Here is a 24,323-nt window from a genome sequence, read left to right on the forward strand (position 1 = left end):
CAAGATGGGAGGAGGCTGGAGATTGCATTTGGTGAAAAGCCAGCCAGAGACCCCTAGTGACCCATGGTTAAAGAACTGATGAATACAGAAGTTAGGGCATATTAGGGGTTTTAAGTTACATGTAGTATGGTGTGACGTGACTCTTCCTCCTGACCCCCAACTGCTCAGTGAAGTTTATCATATTCATAAATGCTCTGTGTGGACCGTATCTGAAGGAAATTGAGAAAATACTGGGTTTCACTTCTGGGTCAATGTGGTGGTCAACAGAACCGGGAACTCATAGTCAGAAATGACCAACAGACTTTAAAGCCTCACCTCTACCCCCATCCTGGGAATTTGGATAAATTTTAGCGAAAGCTTTGGATTTCCCAAGACATGGAATAAAGATTCAAGTGGAACTTAAGGGCTGAGAAAATAGCTGAATTACAGCTGATATGGAATTCAGCAATTTGGGGCTCAGTAGAGAAGAGTTGTAAGAGATGAAACAAGAGAAGGAAACAATATCCTGAGAGGCTGTATCAGCCCTTTAGACTATACCTTGGGAGTAACAGAGAGTCAGTCAGAAACTCAGAGCTTGGAGACGGAGACAGAGACAGAGATATGGACTGTGGAGCTCCTTCTTCTTTGTACCACTACAGAGCTTGGCTTAATGGAATCCCCTGTAAACATCTGCTGAATGGAGATATTTCCATCCAGGAAATGGGAGTATCTTATAAATTAAATGTATTATCTCGTAAGGTCAATAGATTAGGGGTTGGCAAACTACAGTCCCTACCCAAACTATGGCCAAATCCAACACACAGGCTGTTTGCATAAATAAAATGTTACTGGAATGCAGCCAAAACCATTCATTTATTCATTGTCTATGGCTGCTTTCACCCTACGATGGTAGAGTTGAGTATTTGTGACAGAGACTATAAAGCCTAAAATATTTATTATCTGGCCCTCTGCAGAAAAAGTTTGCCAGCCCCTGCATTAGCTAGTCAAGGGGCACCCGGGCAACCATTGATTTGAGGTGCTGTAGAAGGGACACTCCACTCGCAGACATCTAAGGCCCCCAGCAGCTCTATGACTATATGACTTATAGACATCGTTTGGAGGACATGGCAAGTGAAAAATATTTAAACACATTTGATTAATGACAACCGAAGTTTTAATATCTAAGTTTGTAAAAGTTATATTTAAATCGTAAATGAGTCAATTTCTCAACATCTGACCCCTGTACATTACATTATCCCAGGAAGATGAGCCAGGAGAAAATGTTAATCAGTCATTTAGGCTGCCATCCATCTGAAGCTAGTAAGTTGCAGGAAACCATTTAAAATAAAAGGCAAAGCATAAATAAGTCATATTTCTCTTTTACTTTAGAGTCTCACGTTTTCCCCCTTAGCTTTAATGCTAACAGCATTTTATAGAAAGAACCCATTAAAATAAATACTACTAAGTATTTGTAAAGCTTAAATAAAACACATCCCTAAAACAAAGAAAATAATAATCAAAGTATCAGTGCTGTAACCTGTAGCCAAAGAAAATTAAATCTTTACCTGTTTTTGAGAAAAATACTACTCCCTATCCATAAACCAGTATCTGGTTTTGAAGTCACTTTACAGTATTCTGAGCACCAAGTCACAAACCCAGAGGCTGAATTTAGCCAGTAATTACTAGAAGGCAAGATTAAAAGAAAACTCAAAATCAACATAACTTCCATTTTTTCAGCTGGTAGAGAATTAATGTTCAAGAAAAGTGTCCAGGAATCAGAAAGCAATGGAACGACTCCAGAAGCAGAATGGGAACGTGTAATGAAGCACTTCCTTAACTGATGTTTGTTTGCCTGAAGAGCTAAAGAACTTGCTAGAGAGAAGTCAGCTGAATGAAAAACAGATAGGGATCTGTGACGATTCTGAATAGCTGTTCACGCCACTCTTAAATTTTCAGGAGGAGAAATACCAAAGGATACCACCCATTTATTGACTTAGTATTTTTAAAGAAGAGCAAGTCAGATTATATAAAATAGTAAATACTCTAATTGTTTCAAAACAAACACATGAATAAAGTAACTGAATTATAAAGATTAACTTGCCCTTGGTCAGTGGGTAAACCAGAACCATAATCCTGGTTTTCCTACTGTTTTTAGTGCCTTCTGCTACCCCCACTTAACCTATCAGCCCAAAATAAGCTGAAAAACTTTCAGGAAATACATATTCCCTCTCTCCATCTCAGACCTACTGAGCCTGAATGTCTAGAGATTGAGCCTTTGAGTCGATTCCAACTCATAGCGACCCTATAGGGCAGAGCAGAACTGCCCCATAGGGTTTCCAAGGAGCAGCTGGTAGATTCAAACTGCTGATCTTTTGGTTAGCAGCCAAACTCTTAACCACTGTGCCCTAGGCATCTGTATTTTTACAAAGCTCCTCAGGTGATTTTGATGTACGTGTCTGCAGACCAGTGCTGGAGCTAGACTGTGTTAGCCATTCTGGGAAGAAATAAAAAGTAGGCTGGTGCAAGGAAATCATTTTACATCACTGTTAAAATTGCCGACTTAGTTCAAATTACATTATGATATTAAAAAATAAAAAAAGATAGTGCCCCTTAAAGTACATCAATGTTTAGAAAGTTAAGTTGCTGAGTGCTACTTAGCCATGCTGGGACTCAGGATTATTCCTACCGTTGTGAAGGATAATTGCTAAAACCCAAGAGTTTTCTTTTGATTTTTTAAATTGTGCTTTACGTGGAAGTTTACAAGTCAGTCTCTCATACAAAAATTTATATACACCTTGCTATGTACTCCTAGTTGCTCTCCCGCTAATAAGACAGCACACTTCTCTCCACCCTGTATTCCCTGTGTCCATTCAGCCAGCTTTTGTCCCCCTCTGCCTTCTCATCTCCACTGCAGAAAGGAGCTGCCCACATAGTTTCATGTCTATTTGAATCAAGAGGTTCACTCCTCACCAGTATCATTTTCTATTTTATAGTCCAGTCCAATCCCTGTCTGAAGAGTTGGCTTTGGGAATGGTTCCAGTCTCAGGCTAACAGAAGGTCTGAGGACCATGACCTCCAGAGTCCTTCTAGTCTCGGTCAGACCAGTAAGTCTGGTCTTTTTATGAGAATGTGAGGTCTGCATCCCACTGCTCTCCTTCTCCATCAGGGACTGATTCTCTGTTGTGTTCCCTGTCAGGGCAGTCATTGGTTGTAGCCGGGCACCATCTAGTTTTTCTCATCTCAGGCTGATGTAGTCTCTGGTTTATGTGTCCCTTTCTGTCTCTTGGGCTCATAATTACCTTGTCCTTGGTGTTCTTCATTTTCCTGTGCTCCAGGTGGGTTGAGACCAATTGATGCATCTTAGATGGCTGCTTGCTAGCATTTAAGACCCCAGACGCCACTCACCGAAGTGGGATGCAGAATGTTTTCTTGATAGATTTTATTACGCCAATTGACCTAGATGTCCCCTGAAACCATGGTCCCCAAACCCCTGCCCCTGCTACACTGGCCTTCGAAGCATTCAGTTTATTCAGGAAACTTCTTTGCTTTTGGTTTAGTCCAATTGTGCTCACCTCTCCTGTTGATTTTGTTGTGTTGTGTTGATTTTTGAGATACCTTGAAGTTAAAGTTAGTAGCCATGGACCTTGAACCTGGTCTGAAAAAGCAAACCTCAGCAGTGATAGATTAGAGGTACCACCGTTGCCCTGCTAACACTTTCCAGAGAAGTTCAGACAAATAACATTAAGAGAAGAGAGAATCTTCTCTTTCTGTAGCTGTCTAGCTTCTTTTTAAGAGAACTAGGTGTTAAGAGGAGAGGTTCTGAGAATACATGATCATCCTGGCATCCAATCTGGGGACTGTAAAATGAAAGAATTCACACAGAATAAAAGGAAAGCAAGGTTTTAGTTATTAGGAGTCAGGAGCCTGGTTGTACCTAGATACTGTTTCAAATGATACCGTCTTGTAGTTTACACGTAGCTGAACACATGTTGTATTTAATTTTATAGTCAATTAATAAAAAGCAGTATTTCCTCAAAGATGCTTCCCTTAAATTTCTTGCCAATTAAAGAGTTTTAGAACTAATCACACACCAACAATAGGCCCATTTAGGTAGAGCAGATCTAAATTTCAGTGAAAAATCTTAGATGAGTGTTTTCCAGGGCACAGTGAATTCAATCAGATATGACAATTCCAAAGTCTCAATGGAGTAAAACAGTCAGATATCGAGATGCAAGAAGAAGTAGACATCTGTTAATTCTGTTTGCCTGAAACCCCTTTTTGTGCTAACAGAGTCCAGTCTTCTTTACGGGGAACCACTCCTGTCCTGCCCATGTGATTTGGGTGGGGCAGAACCTCAGGGTGGGACCCATGACCCGGGCCTTTGGTGAATGGTCCAGGGATGGGCAAACATCCCAAGATAAGCTAATAAAAGTCCTCTCAAGTTTTTTCTCCCATTTTCCCTTTCCCTGGCCTTGGAAAGCTGCCACATGTAAGCGTGGACCTGCTAGCAGTTATTTTATCACAATCTGGGGAGAGCCTGCCCAAGAAAAAAGCCTACACAAAGGAAAGCAGAACCAAGAGCTGAAGATGCCCCCATGCCATTATATGACCTGTGTCTGAAGTCAGTTATAATGCTGGGAAATTTTCACTTACATGAGCCAACAAATCAAATGACCATTTTACTTAAGCCAGTTTGAGTTGTTTTTTTTTTTGTCACCTGCAACAAAAAAAAGTCCTCATAAACCAAAGAGTTTCCAAAGTACACATCACAATAATGAATTCCCAGTGAGTGATATGAACATTAGCAATTGAACTGAGACTTGGCAAGGAAGGACTACAGGAGTGGGTCCGTTGAGAAGAGAAGAAGATAAAATTGTGACCCTTCCTACCTGTTAGGGTGGTCTGGAAAGGAGGGTTTGGGAAATAACGATGAATAGACAATCGCTGCCTTGAAGAAACTTATGTTTAGTGCAGTAGTTCTCAAACTTTATCTGCAAAGGAATTAGTGGACTTGTTAAAATGCAGACTCCTAGGCCTCAATCCCAGAGATCCTGATCAATATGTTTGGGGTGATCCAAGGGATCTACATTTTAGACAAGTGGTGTAGGAAGCATTGCTTTGGTGGAATAAATAGACATTGAGAAAAATACAATATGGTGGCATATGTGCTGGAATGGAGCGTGAACAAAGTACGGGGGAGCACTTGAGTGTTCTCTAGGACAGTGATTCTCAACCAAGGTGTTACTTGACCAATAGGAGAGAAACAGGTGGCGTCATAGATAGATCTTAGGAAACCGTACAAAACTTATCCTATTTAATAGCTATGATCACCACTGAGAGTCACAGGTAAACATTATCATTTGGGTTGCGAAGGCAAAAAAAAAAAAGAGGCTAAGAACCACTGTTCTAGTGTTCTTTCGTTATAAACAAGCAGCCATGGCCAGATATATTCTGCCAACCAAATAAAATCTGGAAATTCTGCTCAGGTACCCTAGAAAGTAGGAAAGGCTGTTTATATATGTGCTCTAATGGCTTTTAATTGGAACGTACTTGAAATCCTGTGATAAATAGGTAGATAGTAGAGGTGAAAGGAACTTGGTCTAGTTCACAAATAAGGAAACTACCAAGGAAGATCAATTGTCCAACAACTCTAAAACTAGAAAGTGTCAAGCTTGGGTTCTGTTTCTAGTTACCTAATTTCATGTTTACAGGCCATTTCGCTTATGAATGCTTTAGCTTCTATCTATCTGGAAAGAGAGAAAACATTCTCTATTCCACAAACCAAATAGAGATTATGAGGCTAATCGGACTGTGAAAGACTATATGTTGGTGTAAGTGGCTGGGGTTGGGAAATGAAATATTCACAGTCATACACCACCTAGAACAGATAAAAATTGTCACTCAGATTCTAGTTTAGAAGTCAGGGGTAGAGGTTAGTAGTCTGCTATTTCTGATGGAGACAGTATGCTTTATAGAAACACTACTGAAGGTTATCCTCAGTTATCTCAAGGAATATCTCAAAATTTATTCTGAATGCTCTCAGAACAATCATTACACAAATTCCCGTTCCAGTCATGGTGTGTGCCAGAGTAGCTTGCATTGGACTAACTCTCTTGATGACAACAATTATAAACTCTAGATAACATATTTTAAAAACCCAACTGTTTGAAGATACTGGAGAAAAATCAGATACGGTAAAAACTAAAGGAGATACCACCCTTGAAAGAAGAAGAGCACACTGGGTGAGAACCACATTTAACTGGCTTTTCCCTAGAAAGCAATCCCTAGTTTATGGCACGTCAGGAGAGATAAAGCTGAAAGAGGCAGACTTACTGGGCTGCTTTCAGGCTGCCAGAGTGGTTGGAAATTAAGGTGGGAATCCAGGAAAGGTGAGAGCCACAGAAAAAGGAGTTCCCAAATACGCATTAAAATTTCCCTAAACTTCTTGGCTGACAGCTGCACATTAATGGGAAATAATCTAAGAAAGCCCATGAAAAGCAACACTCAGAAGGCTAAATATCTGATCAGAGATTTCAACAGGTGACCAGTACTGGGGAGACAAAATCTTAAGATAGAATCCTGCCAAGTTAGAAGGGCGTGGTATACAACCAGAACCTTAGAAAAGCCACACATCCTAGGACTAAGAGATCCTAGGACTAAGAACTATTACCTAAAACTAAGGGGGAAGACTGACTCATCTTCATAAAAACCCCACACTAGTAATTTACTGGCTTACTAGAACAGAATTCACATTCTCCAGAGGAAGATAAAACCCAGAGTCTCTACAATATATCATTCACAATGTCTAGTAAACAAAACATTCCTAGATATAAGCAGAAAAATGTGACCAATAATCAAAGATTAAAAGTCAACAGCTGACCCAAAGACAGCACAGATATTGGAATTAACAAAGATTTTAATATATAATATTTTTTTCTTATTATAAGTATGTTAAACAATTTACAGGAAGAGATGGATATAATGAATGGGGATATGTCAAGGAAGAGGTGAAAATTCTTAAAAGGATCCAGATGGAAATCCTAGAACTGGAAAAATATAGCATCTAAAATAAAAAATTCATTGCAAAGGCTTAACAGAAGATTTGACACTGCAGAAGAAAGGATCAGTGAACTTGAAGATGGGTCAATAGAAATTACCCACACTAAAACAGAGAGAAATATCAAAACAAAAAGAATAGAGCTTTAATGGCCTATGTGACAGTATCAAGCAGTCCAGCATACATGTAACTGAAGTTTCAGAAGGAGAGGAGAGGGATAATGGAGAATAAAAAAATATGAAGAAATAGACAAAAAAATTTCAAACTTGATAAAAAACAACTCAGATCCAAGAAGTACAAACTGTTTTCAACCTGTTGAAAACTAAAGATAAAGAGAAATCATAAAAGCTGCCAGAGGGGGGTAAACTGAATTATATACAATATGGTCCCATTGTTTTCAAAGTGTTTTAAGAAAATTATCAACTTAAAAGTCTATATCCAATGAAAATGGACTAATAATGAAGGTGAAATAAGAATAGTTTCAGATAAGCTAAAGCTGGGAGAATGGTTTAAAGCAGACTCATGCGATAAGAAATGCTAAAGAAATTTCTTCAGTCTAAGGAAGTAAAATCAGGAAAATTAAGATCTACAGAAGGAATAACAAAAACCAGAAGTGGTAAATATATGAGTAAATATGAAAGAGTTTTCTTTCTTAATTTCTTTAAAAGACAACTGACTGTTACAAGAAAAAATAACAGCAATGTATTACCTGATTTATAACATGTAGAAGTAAAATATATGGCAACAACAGACAAAAGATAAAAAAAAAAAAAAACCAAACCCAGTGGCATCGAGTCGATTCCGACTCATAGCGACCCTATAGGACAGAATAGAACTGCCCCATAGAGTTTCCAAGGAGCGCCTGGCGGATTTGAACTGCCGACCTTTTGGTTAGCAGCCATAACAGTTTAACCACTACACCACCAGGGTTTCCAAGACAAAAGATAGGAGGTAGTAAATGGCAACTAAACTGTTGTATGGTTCTTATACTATGTGTGAAGTGGTAAAAATTAATTCAAAGTAGAGAGTTATGAATTAAAGTTGCACACATGCACACGTTGTTGTTAGGTGCTGACTCACAGTGACCCTATATTGCCTGGTTCTCCACCATCCTCATGATCGTTGTTATGCTTCAGCCCATCATTGCAGCCACTGTGTCAGTCCATCTCACTGAGGGTCTTCCTCTTTTTCACTAACCCTCCACTTTACCAAGCATGATGTCCTTCTCCAGGGACCGATCCCTCCTGATAAACACGTCCAAAGTATGTGAGGCATAGTCTCACCATCCTTGCTTCTAAGGAGCATTCTGGCTGTACTTTTTCCAAGACAGATTTGTTTGTTCTTTTGGCAGTCCATGGTATATTATACATACACATATACACACAAGTATATATAAGGAGGTATAGGTAAAAAGTCTAGAGTGGAGATAAAATGAAATAATGAAAAGTAATTAACCCACTTAAAGAAGGTAGGAGTGGAGAAACAAAGGAATAAGAACATATGGGACAAATAGAAAACAAACACCAAGATTAAATTCAACTATATCAATAACTACTTTAAATGTAAGTAACTTAAACTCTCCAATTAAAATCCAGAAATTGTTAGACTCAATTAAAAAAGCAAGGCCTAACATTTTTGCTATATAAAAGTGACATACATTAAATATAAAGACATAGGTTGAAAGTAAACGGATGTAAAAAGACAAACCATGCAAACACTAAGCATAAGAAAGCTGGGGAAGCTATATTAATATCAAACAGACCAGACTTCAAGACAAGGGGTATTACTAAATAAAAGGACATTTCATAACAACAAGAGTGTCGATTCACCAAGAAGACATAACAATCCTAAATTCGTATCTAATAACAGACACAATCTTGTAACAGAGATTCTAATTAAGCAAAAAATGTACAGAATTAATGGAAGAAACAGTTATTTCCACAATCATAGTTGGACATTGTAACCCTTTTCTCAATAGCCCATGGTGTTTTCAATTGCCTCATATGCATATGAGAGCTGGACGACGAATAGGGAAGACCAAAGAAGAATTGATGCTTTTGAATAGTGGTGTTGGCGAAGAATATTAAATATATTGTATATTATATTAATATTATATGACTGTTTTTTTTTTTAGTTGTAAAATATACCATGGATTGTCAAAAGAATGAACAAATCTCGAACAAATCTATCTTGGAAGAAGTACAACAAGAATGCTCTTAGAAGCAAGGATGTGAAAACTACGTCTCACATACTTTAGACTGTTACCAGGAGGGATCTGACCCTGGAGAAGGACATCATGCTTGGTAAAGCGGATAGTCATCGAAGAAGATGAAGACCCTCAATGAGATGGAGTGACAGTGGCTGCAATGATGGGCTCAAGCATAACAACGATTGTGAGGATGGCACAGGACCAGGCAGTGTTTTGTTCTGTTGTACATAGGGTTGCTATGAGTTGGAACTGACTCAATGGCACCGAACAAAAACAACGCTTTCAATAACTGCTAGGACAAGCAGCCAAAAAGTTAGTATGGATATAGAAGATTTGAACCACACCACCAACTAATTTGACCTGATACAAATTTACAGAAACATCACATTTTTTTTTTCAAATGTACTTGGTATATTCACCAAGACAGGCCATATGCTGGGCCATAAAAAAGTCTAAAAAAATGTGCCAACCACAACAGAATTAAGAAATAAGATATCTAGAAATCCCCATATATGTGAGAATTAAGCAAAAATATTTTAAAATAATTAATGGATCAAAAGAGGAATTACAAAGGAATTAAGTTATTTCAAAGAGAATGATGATGAAAACACAGCCTATTAATATTTGTGGGATGTAGCTAAAGAAGAGTTAGTAGGGGAAATTTATAGCTTTAATTGCCTATTTTAGAAAAGCTTTAAAATCAATGTCCTAAGCAGCAATGTTCCTAAGCAGCTACAAAAAGAAGAGCACATTAGCCCAAATTAAGTACAAAAAGGAAATGATAAAAAGCAGAAATCAATGATATAGAAAACACAGAAACAAGAGAAAATCCTCAAAACATGAAGTTGGTTCTTTGGAAAGATTAATAAAACAGTTCCAACCCTCAGCTCATCTTAGGTGCTCCCTACTGTCATCCGACACAGCCTTGGCGTAAGTGTGAATTCAGAGTCTATATTTCTAAATAAATTGGAAAAACAGCAAAGAAAAAAAAAAAAAGATTTGTAAAACAGCTAAAACCCTAGTAAGACTGATGAAGAAAAAAAGAAATCACAAATTACCAATATCAGAACTTAAAGTGTAGACCTGGTGTTAGTTTCCTAGGGCTGGTATAACAAATTAGCACAAACACAGTGGCTTAAAACAACAGAAATTTATTTTCACAGTTCTGGAGGTAAAAGTCTGAAATCAAAGTATCAGTAGGGCTATACTCTCTACAGAAGCTCTAGGGGAGAATCCATCCCTTGCTTCTTCCAGCTCCTGGTGGCTGCTCTGGCATTTTGAGGTTTGTGGCCATGTCACTCCAATCAATGCCTCAGTCTTCACTTGCCTTCTCTTCTGTGTGTGTGTGTACCTCCTCTGTATAACTCTTATGAGGACTTGTCATTGGGCTTAGGGCCCACCTGTATAATCCAAGATGACCTACTCATCTCAGGATCCTTAACTTAATTACATCTGCAAAGACCCTTTTTCCAAATAAGGTCACATTCACAAATTCTTGGGTTATCATTTTGGGGGTACTCAACCCACTATAGGCATCAAAACATCTTACAAGCACACACAGGATAACATAGGAATATTAAGAAAAACTTTATGCCTATAAAACTTACAATTTAGATGAAATGGACAAATTTCTTGAAAGACACAAATTAACTTGAGAAGAAATAGATAATTTGAATAGTTCTATACTTATTAAGGAAACCCTGGTGGCATAGTGGTTAAAAGCTACAGCTGCTAACCTCAAAAGGTCAGCAGTTCAAATCCACCAGGTGCTCCTTGGAAGCGCTCCTTGGAAACTGTATGGGGCAGTTCTACTCTGTCCTGTAGAGTTGCTATGAGTCGGAATTGACTTGATGGTAACGGGTTTTGTTTTCTTTTATAGTTATTAAAGAAAGGGAATTGTAATTACAAATTTTCCATAGAGAAAATTCCAGGCTGAGATGCCCTCACTGGTGAATTCTATCAAACATTTAGAGAAGAAATAATACCAATTTGACACAAACCCTTTCAGAAAACAGAAGAGGGCGGAATAAACTTTAAAGTTCATTTTATGAGGTCAGCATTACTGTGATACCAAACCAGGTAAGGATACATTACAAGAAAAGAGAATTATAATTATAGATCAGTATCCCTTATGAACATAGCCACAAATGTCCTTAACAAAATATTAGCAAGTTAAATCTGGCAATACATAAAAAAAGATAATACATCATGACAAAGTAGAGTTTATTCCATGACACAGGTTAGTTTAACATTTGATAAACAATCAGTGTAGTTCACCACAGTAATAGAATAAGGGATAAAAAAATAATAAAGTCAAAAACAGGTGGAGAAAAAACAGACGACAAAATTCAGCACCCATTCATGATAAAAAGTCTCAGCAAACTAGGAATAGGAGGGAACTTCCTAAATCTGATGGAAGGCATCTACAAAAATCCTACAGTTAAAATCATACTTAACAGTGAAATACTCTTTTCCCCCTACATATGAGGATAAGGCAAGGACCTGACCTCACCACTTCTTTTTGGTTTTGTACTGGGAGTACTAACAATGCAGTAAGAAAAAAAAGAACAAAAGGCACAAAGATTGAAAAGCAAGAAATAAAACTGTCTTTAGTCACAGGCTACATGATTGTATATTTAGAAAATTATAAGGAATCTATAATAAAATGCCTACCTCTGATAAGTGAATTTAGTAAGATCACAGGACATAAGTCAAGATTTAAAAAGACAGTTGTATATACTAAAAACCAAAAACCCAGTGCCGTCTTTGTATATACTAGCTACAAATAATTAGAAAACAAAAATTTAAAAAGTACTATTTGAAGACGAAATACTTAGGAATAAATTTAACAAAGAGGTGCAATATCTCTACACCGGAAACTGCTGTAAGAAATTAAAGACTTAATGATGAAACATACCCCGTCGATAGATTGGAAGGCTCAGTATTGTTCAGATATTACTTTTCTTTAAATTGATATGTATATATTTAATGTAATACCAATGAAAATCTCAGTACTTTTTTTTCTTAAGGAATTGACAAGTTAATTCCAAACTTTATATGGAAATACTATGAACCTAAAACAGATAAAAGTATCTTGAAAAAGGAACAAGGAACTTGGAAGACGTTCACTATCTGATTTCAAGATTTACTATAAAGTTATAGTAATCAAGGCAGTATGGTATTGGTGTAAGCATAGAAGAAAAGATCAAAGGGAAAGAATAGAAAATCCAAAAATAGACAAAAATAGGCAACAGTTAATTTTTGACAAAGGTATCAATGCAATAAAATGTGGAAGGAAAATCTTTTCAACAGTTGGTGCTGGAAAAACTAGATATCCATATGGGGAAAAAATGAACCTTAACCCCTACGGTACACAAAGATTACAAGCCTAAATGGAAAAGTTAAAACTATAAAGCTTCCAGAATAAAAAACAAGAGAATGCCTCCACAATTTTGGAGTAGGCAAAGATTTCTTATAGGTCACAAAATGGATTAACCATAAAAGACATAAATTGATAAAAATGTACTTCATCAAAAGATATCCTTATGAAAATAAAAAGGCAAGGAGACTGGGAGAAAACATTCATTATATATATCTGAATGTGGCTGATTGTACTCTTCAAAGATGGCCACGATCATATCTTCATTGGAACACTTAGGTTTGGAGCTCGGAACCATGTGCAAACCACACACGATCTGCTAACGGTTTCTTCTGCATCCAGGAAAGCCCCATCTAATATGACGACCCCTGGATCTAGGCAGGAATTTTGGGCTGAGCCACTCTTGGGACTCAGGTAACAGCAGAGGAGCAGGTGCAGCAAGGACTGACTCAGCAGTAGAAGTGAGCTGAGCCCTCTTTCTCTCCAATATAAAAACATTCCTTTTCATTAAATGAAAACAGTCCAGTCTATTTACAAGAAAATGCATAATATGATCTTTAAACAAAAAAAAAAATAAATAAACACCAGCGAGGATGCATATTTAGATGTTAACTAAAACCAACCAAAACCCATCGAGTCCATTTTCATTCATAGCGACCCTACAGGACAGAGCAGAACTTCCCTCACAGGGTTTCTAAGGCTGTAAATCTTTACAGGAGCAGACTGCCCCATCTTTCTGCCTCAGAGCAGCTGAATGGGTTCGAACTGCTAACCTTCTGGTCAGCAGCCAAGCACTTAACCACTGCGCCACCAGAGGTTTTCTTCCTTGTGCTTTAATTTCAGTTTTTTTTTTTTCTGTTGGAAAAATGGGGAGTTTGTTTTCTTTATGGATTTCTGTGGTTTTGAAATAATTTTTTTAAGGAATATGTGTTAGTTTTATAATTAGGGAAAAAACCCTTTTTCTTTTCTAATATAAGGAGCATGTTTATAAACTAAAGCAGACCCACTGAAGTCTGATCAAGATGGTAAAAGCCTAGATGCTAGAAGAAAGCAAAGTCTGAGAGAACGAGTGACGTTTAATCTGGCAAAGGGAACTCTTAGAGAGGCCAAAAGATCCTTCAGACACTTGAAGGGCTGCTATCATGGGGGATGATGAATTATTCTTAATTTGCATGGTTTCAGAGGGAAGAATTAGGATTTGCAGGTCAAAATTATGAGAAGGAAAAATGGTCTCAGTAGAAAGAAAATTAACCATCAGGAGCATTCAAAAATGGAATGATGTCCCATTTTTGGAGTGTTTACACTGAGGTGACTTCCTGTCTGAAGCTTTAAAGAAATAATTCTTAAATGAGAGATATGACCAAGTTAAATTTAAAAACAAACAAAACCATGTTTTTTTTTTTCACTGTCCCAGTGTTTTGAGGTTCCCTCCTCCCCCCTGCACCCCCTACTCAAATGATTCAAGTAAATACAGAAAAACTGGCCCCAAGATCTTGGCAAATTACTTACCTGTATCTGTTACTTCATGTGTAAAATGCGGATAATAACAGTACTTCTCCTAGAGGAAAACCCTGGTGGCACACTGGTTAAGAGCTAAGGCTGCTAACCAAAAAGGTGGGCAGTTCCAATTCACCAGGGGCTCCTTGGAAACCCTACGAGGCAGTTCTACCCCGTCCTATAGGGTTGCTATGAGTCAGAATTGACTCGACAGCAACGGGTTTTGTTTTTTTTCTCATAGGGTTGTTGCGAGGGTTAAAATCATTACTACATACAAAGGCCTTGGTACAGTGCAGACTCATAGTAATTGCACACTATATGTTAGATGTAGTTCTCATCTATAAGCCGGGTATTACAGGGAATTTTGTAGAGCAAAAATTTAGAAAGCAGCTATGAGCAACAGATTCTGGGAGTGAGTATTTTTGAGCAGATGGTGTTAGGAGATGAAAGGGAACCACTACACTGGTTTCCTCTACTAAAAAAAAAAAAAAAACTTTGATTAAAACATTAATTTTCAAATGAAGGAACTGACCATTCTAAAGTTCTAGAATTTGATATCTTTTTATAGCACCTTTTTATAGTACAGCCCAACTTACTTCTCACTAAGTTCCTAACCAAGTTCCTAACAGCTGTGGACACTTCAGGGTTTAGCTCATGGTGATAAACAGAAGAGCCCCATAACGATAAATCGGTTTTCTCAAGTACAAAAAATACACTGATCTATTAAAAATCCTTTTTTCTTGTTTGCTTCTCCAGTTTTGTTTTACCTGTCCTCTGAGGCAGTTGGGCGAGCAGGTGTTTGCAGTGGAGTGTGTACTTCGTTAGAGCAAAAGGTGTCTGATAGGAGGTCATCCCCTTCAAGCTCCCCGCAACAGCAGGACCTGCCATGCATTACCTCCATGCTTCTTGACTAAAAAGGCACCGCTCTGGAAAAGAAAAGGAGGGCACGCTTGGCTCGGGAGTCAGCCGACTTGGTCACGACTCTCTGGGCAGACAGGAGAGACTCTTTGTACTGTTAAACTGTTCAGCCCAATGCGGCATAGAAATCAGGGCTTTCTTCCTCACCTAAAGCCGGTGTAAGGACTGGATTCTCAGACGTCACTGCAGGAATAAAAAGCAACTTAACTAATTTCTATGAAAATGAATTTCGACTGAAAAAACTCTTCAAAATATTAGATATTTTTAAATGGACTCTAAGCTCTACATGGAATGGACAACCTGTAGGTCCATACAAGTCCGCTACTTCGCAGGCATCTGCTGAAACTGAATTCTTGCCTCAAATTTAACCGTCAACTATTCAAGAAAACTCAGCTGACCCCCCCACCCCGCCCTGTCCCTCACTCCCCCCACGGCCTTCTAACAAGCAAAGCGATCAAGAGCTGTGCTTCTAAAAGGCTTCGGGGGATTGTGAACAAGAATTCCTTTACAGAGGGGCAGATCCCAAGCTTTGGGGCCCAAAGGGAATTCCAGGGTCCCCACCGCTTGGGTGAGAATCCCACCCTGTCCAAGAAAAGACCAGGAGGCATCGCGGCGAGGACCGCAGGCCCCGGGAGGTGGGGCCGACCCTCCCGGGCCATCATCGCCCTGCCGGGCGGTTCCACAGAGATCCGGATGCACCTGGGACATCAGTCTGGAAGCGGCAAGTGACCTCGCCTCCCTTTCTCCTCCCCAGAGACGATGGGCCTCCGCGGGGCGTGTAATTCGGCCGACGACCGCACCTGCGGCCCCGGGGAGCTTGCGGGCAGGTGCGGGTGAAGGAGAGAGGAGAAGCGCCGACGGGCCGCGGGCGGGGTTCAGGGCTCCTGTGACGGCGACCGTGACCATGGCACAATGCATCCCTGCGCGGGGGCGGCGGGCTTCGGGGTGACGGCGCCCCTTAGGGGCCTCGGAGGGAACCAGCCCAGGAGCTCCGGGCGAGGCAACTATCACAAGCGGGACCGGAAGTGAGCAGAGAGGGGGAGACGCCCCGTCCAGAGGCGAGACTCGCTCGGCCGCCTCTACCCGGCCCTCGGCCCCGCCCCGGCTCCTCGCCGCGCTCCCGCGCGCCCTCTGGCGGCCGCGGCTGCCTCATTTTCTCCTTCCAGGTGCCTGGTCTAGCGATACGGGAGTGTGGTGGGGCTCTCGCCTCTGGACTGGGTACAGGAATAGCCTGCTGGAGACAGACTTGTGAATTGGGTGATATTTGCCTTTATCTCTGACACCTTTAAACATCTTTTTTTCGTTGTTGTTTTTTCTATTTTCCTTTAGAAGTCCACCCTAACCTTTTTGCTCTTTTGGTGCTCCTAGGTATTCAGGATCTCCCATTAAATCTCTCCCACTAAATTCCCTGTCAGCCCAGCCCCATTTCAAGTCCCCAGGCTTTCAGTATTTCCATACTCCACCTTTCCCCATGCTTGACTTTAGTCCCATTTACTCATGGTTTGATTTTTCTTGGGAGGTAATAACTGAAAAACAAACAAACAAAAAAACGCAAAAAACAAAACCCACTGCCCTCTAATTGATTCCGGCTCAGGGACCCTGTAGTACAGAGTAAAACTGCTCCATAGAGAGATCCCTGTAGGACAGAGTAGAACTGCCCCCTAGGGTTTCCAAAGCCATAATCTTTACAAGGTGGACTGCTATGTCTTTCTCCCCAGAGCGGCTGATGGGTTCCAGCCGACCTTTCCGTTAGCAGCCGGGCACTTAACCACTAGCCATGAACACAACAGATTCAATCAGAGGCACCTGGTGATACATCTGTAGCCATATGTTGGTATGTCCCTGGATGGTGGTGACAGCAGGGGAAGTTGTGGCAACCCATGCTTAACTGAGCATAGTGTGTGGCGATAGCTTCCAGGTCCTAGTGGGTTTGAAACTTTATCTTAGGTCAAATGAACGTAAAGAGTAGGAAAATTAATTTTCTTTGTCATTTTTCAAATAAAATTTACAGAGAAGAGAAAAATCACTGCCGGATCTTAGTAAAACAATTGTTCAATTTGGAAAATGCCTCCCTATCAGAAAGGCTCTCTGGGATGTCAGGATTGGGTCTATTTGTTTGACCAGCACTCCTTATCCTTAGCTTTTGTTACCCCACCAGCAGGTGATGTGTATGTGACCCCAACGACACAAAGTAGCCTCCTACCCAAGGATGCTCAAAGTGTTGGACACTTAGGTATATCACGGCCACTGGGCTCCGTTGCTGCAGAACACTTCTTTCTCCTTCTCCTGACACGTTGGCCTCTTTTTCACTACCTCGTTTACTTTTTGCATCACTAGCAATCCTTCAAGCAGGGAAGATGAAATTTGGGCATGAAAAAAATGTATGCGTGGGGTATTTACTGTGTCTGGATTGACAAAAATTCTAAACCACAACTAGGCCTTTAACCTTCAAGTGAAGAATATGCAGGAAATTTATAAAAAATGTAAAGCATGAATTATACACTATAATTTTTCTTTTTAAGTTTGTATATAGTGACCTTTAACCAAGCAGTCTGTGAAAATAAATAAAATGAGTTTTTCGAGCCACTCAGCTCTTCTTGGCAGATACCAGTATTTTCTTAATGAAAATATTTGGGGTCTGATTCCTGATATAGAAGATGAAGTGACTTTAAATGGCAAAACTTAAAATCTCATTGATTGTGGTGTTTGTATTTACCAGGATGACAATTAAAATATATTCTAAACCTGTTGCTGTGAGTTGATTCTGACCCATAGCGACCCTATAGGACAGAGTAGAACGGCCTCATAGGGTTTCCAAGGAGCGGCTGGTAGATGCGAACTGCTGATCTTTTTGGTTAGCAGGGGAGCTCTTTACCACTATGCTACCAGGGCTCCAGAGTATATTCTACTGGCTTTAAAACTAAACTACAAATGAGTTAAATGGCATTTTAGTATTAAAATTTTGACTTGAATAGGTTAAGGGACTATGTTGTCATTTAGCAATGAACACTGAAATGACATAGGTACATACATTTATCAAACATATTTATTTAGTACATAGTCCCTAGTTGCCTAAAATGTGTGAGGGATTGTTCCAGAAGGAGGGCAACATGGGGCACTTACAGTCTATGGGGATGTGGGGTAGTGAGCAGTCATAATCCAATGATGTAAGTGCTACATTGAGGGACAAGCACGGTTGCTTTAGAAGCCATAAGTACCTCAACAAGCCTCTTCCACTGTGACAGGACAAAAAAGGCCAAGGATGGGTAGGTTGCAGGTTAACTTCTAAACTGGGGGAGGGATGGATCAGGAAGTTGAAAACCGTAAAGAACTCAGATCCTTTGTTGTGAGTGAAGAAAGAGATATTGGGGTAGAAGGCAAGTATAGTGGAGAAGGTTTGAAATAGTTATTGTGAGGAACGAGAATGCTTTTAAAAGAAAATAATAAATACCACTTATACCCCAAACCAAAACCAAACCCATTGCTGGTGAGTCGATTCTGACTCATAGTGACCCTATAAGACAGAGTAGAACTGTCCCATAGGGTTTCCAAGGAGCGGCTGGTGGATTTGAACTGCCAGCCTTTCTGGTTAGCAGCCTGAGGACTTAACCACTGCACCACCAGAGCTCCATCATTTACATAGTGTTGCTAAGCCTTACACTTTTCATGGTTACCTCATTTGAGCTAATAGCTTTTTTAGATAGGTGAAGGTGGTGTAATATAGTAGAGTTACTGGCCACTTGGGGCTCCTCAATGCACTGAACCAACAGGCAAAGAAGGGTTTTACTGTACTGACTGGAATAATCGATTTCAATTACTAAGCAGAAGTGGGTTGCTGCTGTGGAGTAGGGGCAAGGAGGATTCTGAGGATTCTTTGGGATTGCCTGGGATGCCTATTGGTTACTTCCATATTCAACCATAAGAATTAATGGAAAACTACAGCAGCAGTCAAGAAATCAAATGACGCATTGCATTGGGCAAATCTGCTGCAAAAGAACTCTTTCAAGTGTTAAAAAAAACAAGGGTGTCACTTTAAGGACTAAAGTGTACGTGACACAAGCCATGGTGTTTTTAGCCAACTCATATGCATGCAAAAGCTGGACAATGAATAAGGAAGACCGAAGAATTGATGCCTTTGAATTATGGTGTTGGTGAAGAGTATTGAATATATCATAGACTGCCAGAAAAGTGAACAAATCTGTCTTGGAAGAAGTGCAGCCAGAATGCTCCTTAGAAGCAAGGATGGCGAGACTTCACCTCACATACTTCAGACATATTATCAGGAGGGACCAGTCCCTGGAGAAGGACATCATACTTAGTAGAGGGTCATTGAAAAAGAGGAAGACCCTCAATGAGATGGATTGACACAGTGGCTGCAACAGTGGGTTCAAGCATAACAACGATGATAAAGATGGTGCAGAACTGGGCAGTATTTTGTTCTGTTGTGCATAGGGTTGCTGTGAGTCGGAACTGACTTGATGACACCTAACGACAACAACAACAACAACAACAACATAGCAGCCCGATAAAGACAGCATTCCTGAGATTCAATCCTTCTAGAATAAAGGTAACTCTCCAGATAAAGAACCCTGACTAACTGAGGACAAAGGGAACATGGGAATAGGTAGTAGAATACGGAATAAGTAGAATAAGAAAATAGAAAGTAAAGTAGTAAATACCAAAAACAAACAAACAAACAAACAACCCTCAGTTGCTGCCAAGTCAATTCCAACTCACAATGACCCTATAGGATGGAATAGAACTGTCCCAAAGGGTTTCCAAGGCTGTAATCTTTTTGGAAGCAGACTTCACATCTTAATCCCATGGAGCGGCTGGTGGGTTTGAACTACCAACATTTAGGTTAGCAGGTGAGCACTTTAACCACTGTGCCACCAGGGCACTTTAAGTAGTAAATAGAAGTAGAATAAGGAAGCTATAAATATAAATCACGGCCTCATGGATTATAGAAATGACTGTAGAAATACTGTGTATTTTTCTCTAGGTCCTGCTGGTAGCTAATCTGTGAAGATGGCACTCAGTGAACCACGCCTCCCACTGTTTAGACTTGTATCTGTGACTCATGTCAGCTGCTCAAATTCAGTGGACGTGATGCAGTGCCAATTCTAGACCTAACCTTTAAGAGGGCTGGCAGCTTTTGCTTTCTCCCTCTGGGGACACGTGCTTTTTAAAATTTTTATTTAGTTATTGTGGTAAAATATACACAACATAAAATTTGCAGTTTAAACCATGTTCAAGTGTACAATCCAGTGGCATTAATCACACTCACAACGTTGTGCAACCATCGCCATTATTTGTTTCCAAAACGTTGTCATCACCCCAAACAGAAACTCTGTACCCGTGAAGCAGTAACTCTCCATTCCCGTTTGTCTATTCTAGATATTTCATATAAATGGGATCATACAATATCTGGCCTTTTGTGTCTGGCTTGTTTCACTTAGCATTGTGTTTTCATGTATCAGAACTATATTTCTCTCCATGACTGAATAATATTCCATCGTATGTACATACCACGTTTTTGCTTATCCCCAAATCTGTTGATGGACACTTGGGTTGTTTCCACCTTTCAGCTATTGTGAATAATGCTGCAGTGAACCAAACAAAAAACCAAACCCGTTGCATTGATTCTGACTCATAGTGACCTTATAGGGCAGACTAGAACTGTCCCATAGAGTTTCCAAGGAGTGCCTGGTGGATTCCAACTGCCGATCTTTTCATTAGTAGACATAGCTCTTAACCACTATACCACCAGGGTTTTCCCTGCAGCAGGCATTGGTATACAAATACCTGCTTGAGTCCTTGCTTTCAAGTCTTTTGGATGTATGGTTAGGAGTGGAATTGCTGGATTAGATGATAATTCTATTTTAAATTTTTGAAGAACTGCCACACTGTTTTCCACAGTGGCTGTATCATTGTCAATTCCCAGCATCAGCAGATAAGGGTTCCAATTTCTGGAATACTTGCTTTTGGGAGCCCTGAATCACCATGAAATAAATCTATCTTGCTGCAGAGATCTGTGTTCCAGTGTCCCAGTCAAGCTTTCAATAACTGCAGCCTCAGCTGCCATCTGATTGCAGCCACATGAGAGACCCCAAATGAAAGCAGCACAGCTGCCCCACTGATCCCAGCCAACCTGCAGGATCATGAGAGATATTAAAATAGATGTTCTTTAAAATGGCTTAGTTTTGGGATGGTTTATTATGCAGTGATAGCTAATTAAAATACTTGTTAGATTTTATGTATGTATTACATAATTTCTTCTCTTGCTTCCCTTTCCTCTATTTTTATATTAATTTAGTATTTAGGGTACAGAATATTTTGGTGGGATTGTAACTAAACTAGAACAGGAATTAACATCATCCATAAATGGATATGTGACTGTTAAGACCTTCAGGGAAAGGGTTATAGGATCTTCACTTATGTGAAGAATAATTGCATTTTTTCAGGTGGTAGTTTAAATATAAAATTAAAAACTGAAGCCTAAATATGGGTATAATAGCTATGTGCAGATACCAAGTAGTCAAAGGAATAGACTTTGCTGGTTGTTTACTTATTGCCTCCAGCTCCAAGCCCACCCTTCTATACTCTCCCTGAAATTCTAGGGCAGGGATTCTGTAAATTACATTTTCCGGACTCTTGCTGGCTGACCTTTGGTTAGATTCTACCAATGGGAGGAACTGGAGAGAGATTGGAAGGCAGGAGGAGGGGAGAACAGATTCCTTGCTTTTTCAGCTGCCCCTTCCAGCAGTAGCAGGTAGCTCTAGCTGGAGCCTCCAGCTCCTGCGGGCATTCCCCTGCACCAGCTCGTCTGGGCCCTCAGTGGTACCAGCAGCAGCTGACAGCAGGGGCATCGATTAGGCCTCCTCTTCTCCCCTGCTGGGCTTAGTCCCTAAGTCACCTATATACCCCCATCTTACAGAGGTCCAAACACCAGCTACATAGTGTCCCCTTCTCAGAGGTGTGAGAACTAGCTGAGAAGCCTCACTGCCCCCTCCCCACCCCCGCCGAAGTCTGCACCCCAGCCCATATGGGATGACTTCACAAGCTCTTAGGTTCTGGAAACCCCACCTCTTCCTTTCTCACCCCACTGCTCTAGCATAACATTTTGACCATTTGTAAGTGTACAAATTCAGTGACATTAATTATGTTCACCGTGTTGTGCAGCCATCACCACTACTGATTTTCAAATATTTTTTCATCCCCCTGAACAGAAATTTGGAGTCCTTGGGTGGTGCAGACAGTTAATGTGCTTAACTGCTAACCAAAAGTTGGGAGATTTGAGTCTACTCAAAAATGCCTTGGAAGAAAGGCCTGGAGATCTACTTCTAAAAAATCTGCCATTGAAAACCCTATGGAGCACAGTCCTACTCTGACACATAAGGGGTCAACATAAGTGACACTTGATTGGACAAAATGGGTTATATAATTGTTAGATGCTTCTTTCAAATTTGCTACTTCGTAACTTCCACAATAGGTAATAATACAGAAAGGCTTTTCTCTTTTGTGGCTAGCCCTGATTTTAGAAGTGCATTGCTTCCATTAGTCCAAAAGAAGTGACACCCTCTAGCCTGCCCTACGACGCTCCACCCCAGCTTTTCTATACTACTTTTCCATGTTTATTGGTATGAGAGTGAACAGTGCCCGTAGACCTGAAAAGTGGGAAGACTGGGTTTGCTTAGGGTAAGAAACAAGACTTCAGAAATGATTTAGTGTCTTGGGTAAGGTCCTGCACAACCCCACAAGGTAAAAGCCCTGGCAGGTTTGACTGGCAAGTGAAGGACCCATGCATCAGAGGAAGTCACCGTCCCAGTGATGTATCACCCTGGGCTCCCTGCCTGCTCCTCTCTCAGGCTGCCGCCATTGCCCTCTCACTGCCGGTGATGTAGGACATGGCTGAGACTGACAGAGGGAGAAGGTTAAAGGGGCAGTAGTTAAAATGTCACCCACCTAGGCTGAAATCCAGAAGGCTTAATTTACCATGGAGCCTTTTCATTAATGAGAGTGAAAAGCGAAGAGGTTGTGGTTTCTAATCAAAGTAATGCTTTAGTTACTGAAATGTAAATGGATTAATTGGGAGGGAAGCAAAAGTTAATTGGGTCAAAAAGATAAATTAAGAGGAAACTAAAAACATCTCTGTCACAACCAGGCCTACCCTTGGTTTTTGAGAAAAGAAAGTACATGTAGAAATTAAAGATCCAAATGTAAATATTTGAGCCTTTGATAGATTTGTGACTTTGGTGACTATATCAATTGAATAATAAATAGCATCTCTGCATTCCATCGAGGATCTTTTAGGGTGAAAAGAATCTTACTGATTCTCTATGGGTGCTTTTTTATTTGGCTTAGTTTGGTTTAAGTACCTTGCCTTCCCTTGAATATGTACTGATTCCCTGATGCTAAAGGAGTGCTTGGGTGGTGCAAATGGTTAAGAGCTCAACTACTCACAGAAAGTTTGGCAGTTTGATCCCATCCAAGAGGCGCCTCGAAAGACAGGCCTGGCAATCTTCCGAGAGGTCACAGCCTTGAAAACCCTCTGGAGCAGTTCTACTCTGCACACATGGGGTCATCACGAGTCAGAATCAGCTCAACAACAACCGGATGCTAATAAGTGTTCCCAAAATCATAGGTGTGCTCAGGTTGGGCTGCTAAAAAGAGATTCTTACTTTTGCCTCCTATAAAATTAGTGATTGTACTTTAGTTTAAAAATTTAAGATTGTTAACTGAGCCTTGTTAAGTGTATAGCATATTGTATAGCATAACACAAGAAGATCTTAAAGTTGTTTGCTGTTGTTTTGGTGGTGGTAGTTGTTTTGTTCTAAGAATTTAAAATTACGTATAAAAGTGGTGCATTTTATGCCCTCTAGTGGTTAAGAATAATTTTGCAATATTGGTTATGTGTCAGTGCTCTACTTTTCTTTACCAAGGAAAAGCTATACAAATTTTTTTTTTTTTAGTGGTTAAGAATAATTTTGCAATATTGGTTATGTGTCAGTGCTCTACTTTTATTTACCAAGGAAAAGCTATACAATATTTTAAAAGCTGTTTGAAAATTAAGTTAGTACATTGTTGTGGTTAATTAGTATTGTTGTATATTTTAAGAAAGAAAACAATAATTCTATGTTTTATTAACCACAATATGCAAATGCCTGGAAATCTGGCAAGAAGTAAAATAAATTTTGAGATAGTTTTTCTTCAGGATTAAAATAATGTTTCTTTATCTCTACATAGAGAATATTAACAAAGACAGTGATCTAGTTATAATTTAA

At 39.9% G+C, this 24,323-nt stretch overlaps 1 protein-coding gene across 3 annotated transcripts in view; it reads right to left on the reverse strand.

The window, feature by feature from the left end:
• C8H7orf31 (chromosome 8 C7orf31 homolog) overlaps window positions 1-15,924 on the reverse strand; it is a 60,931-nt gene extending 45,007 nt beyond the window's left edge. Inside the window, exons 1-2 of one of the 3 annotated variants that reach the window (XM_049893764.1) lie at window positions 15,840-15,924; window positions 14,889-15,047 (exon numbers count right to left, since the gene is read on the reverse strand). In XM_049893764.1, coding sequence (XP_049749721.1) covers window positions 14,889-15,022 — 134 coding nt within the window. In that variant the 5' untranslated portion in view covers window positions 15,023-15,047; window positions 15,840-15,924. The other 2 variants (XM_049893762.1, XM_049893765.1) reach the window with 2 other exon arrangements.
• Window positions 15,925-24,323: the final 8,399 nt, after the last annotated feature.

Source organism: Elephas maximus, chromosome 8 (assembly GCF_024166365.1).
Source record: "Elephas maximus indicus isolate mEleMax1 chromosome 8, mEleMax1 primary haplotype, whole genome shotgun sequence".
Classification (NCBI taxonomy): Eukaryota; Metazoa; Chordata; class Mammalia; order Proboscidea; family Elephantidae; genus Elephas; species Elephas maximus.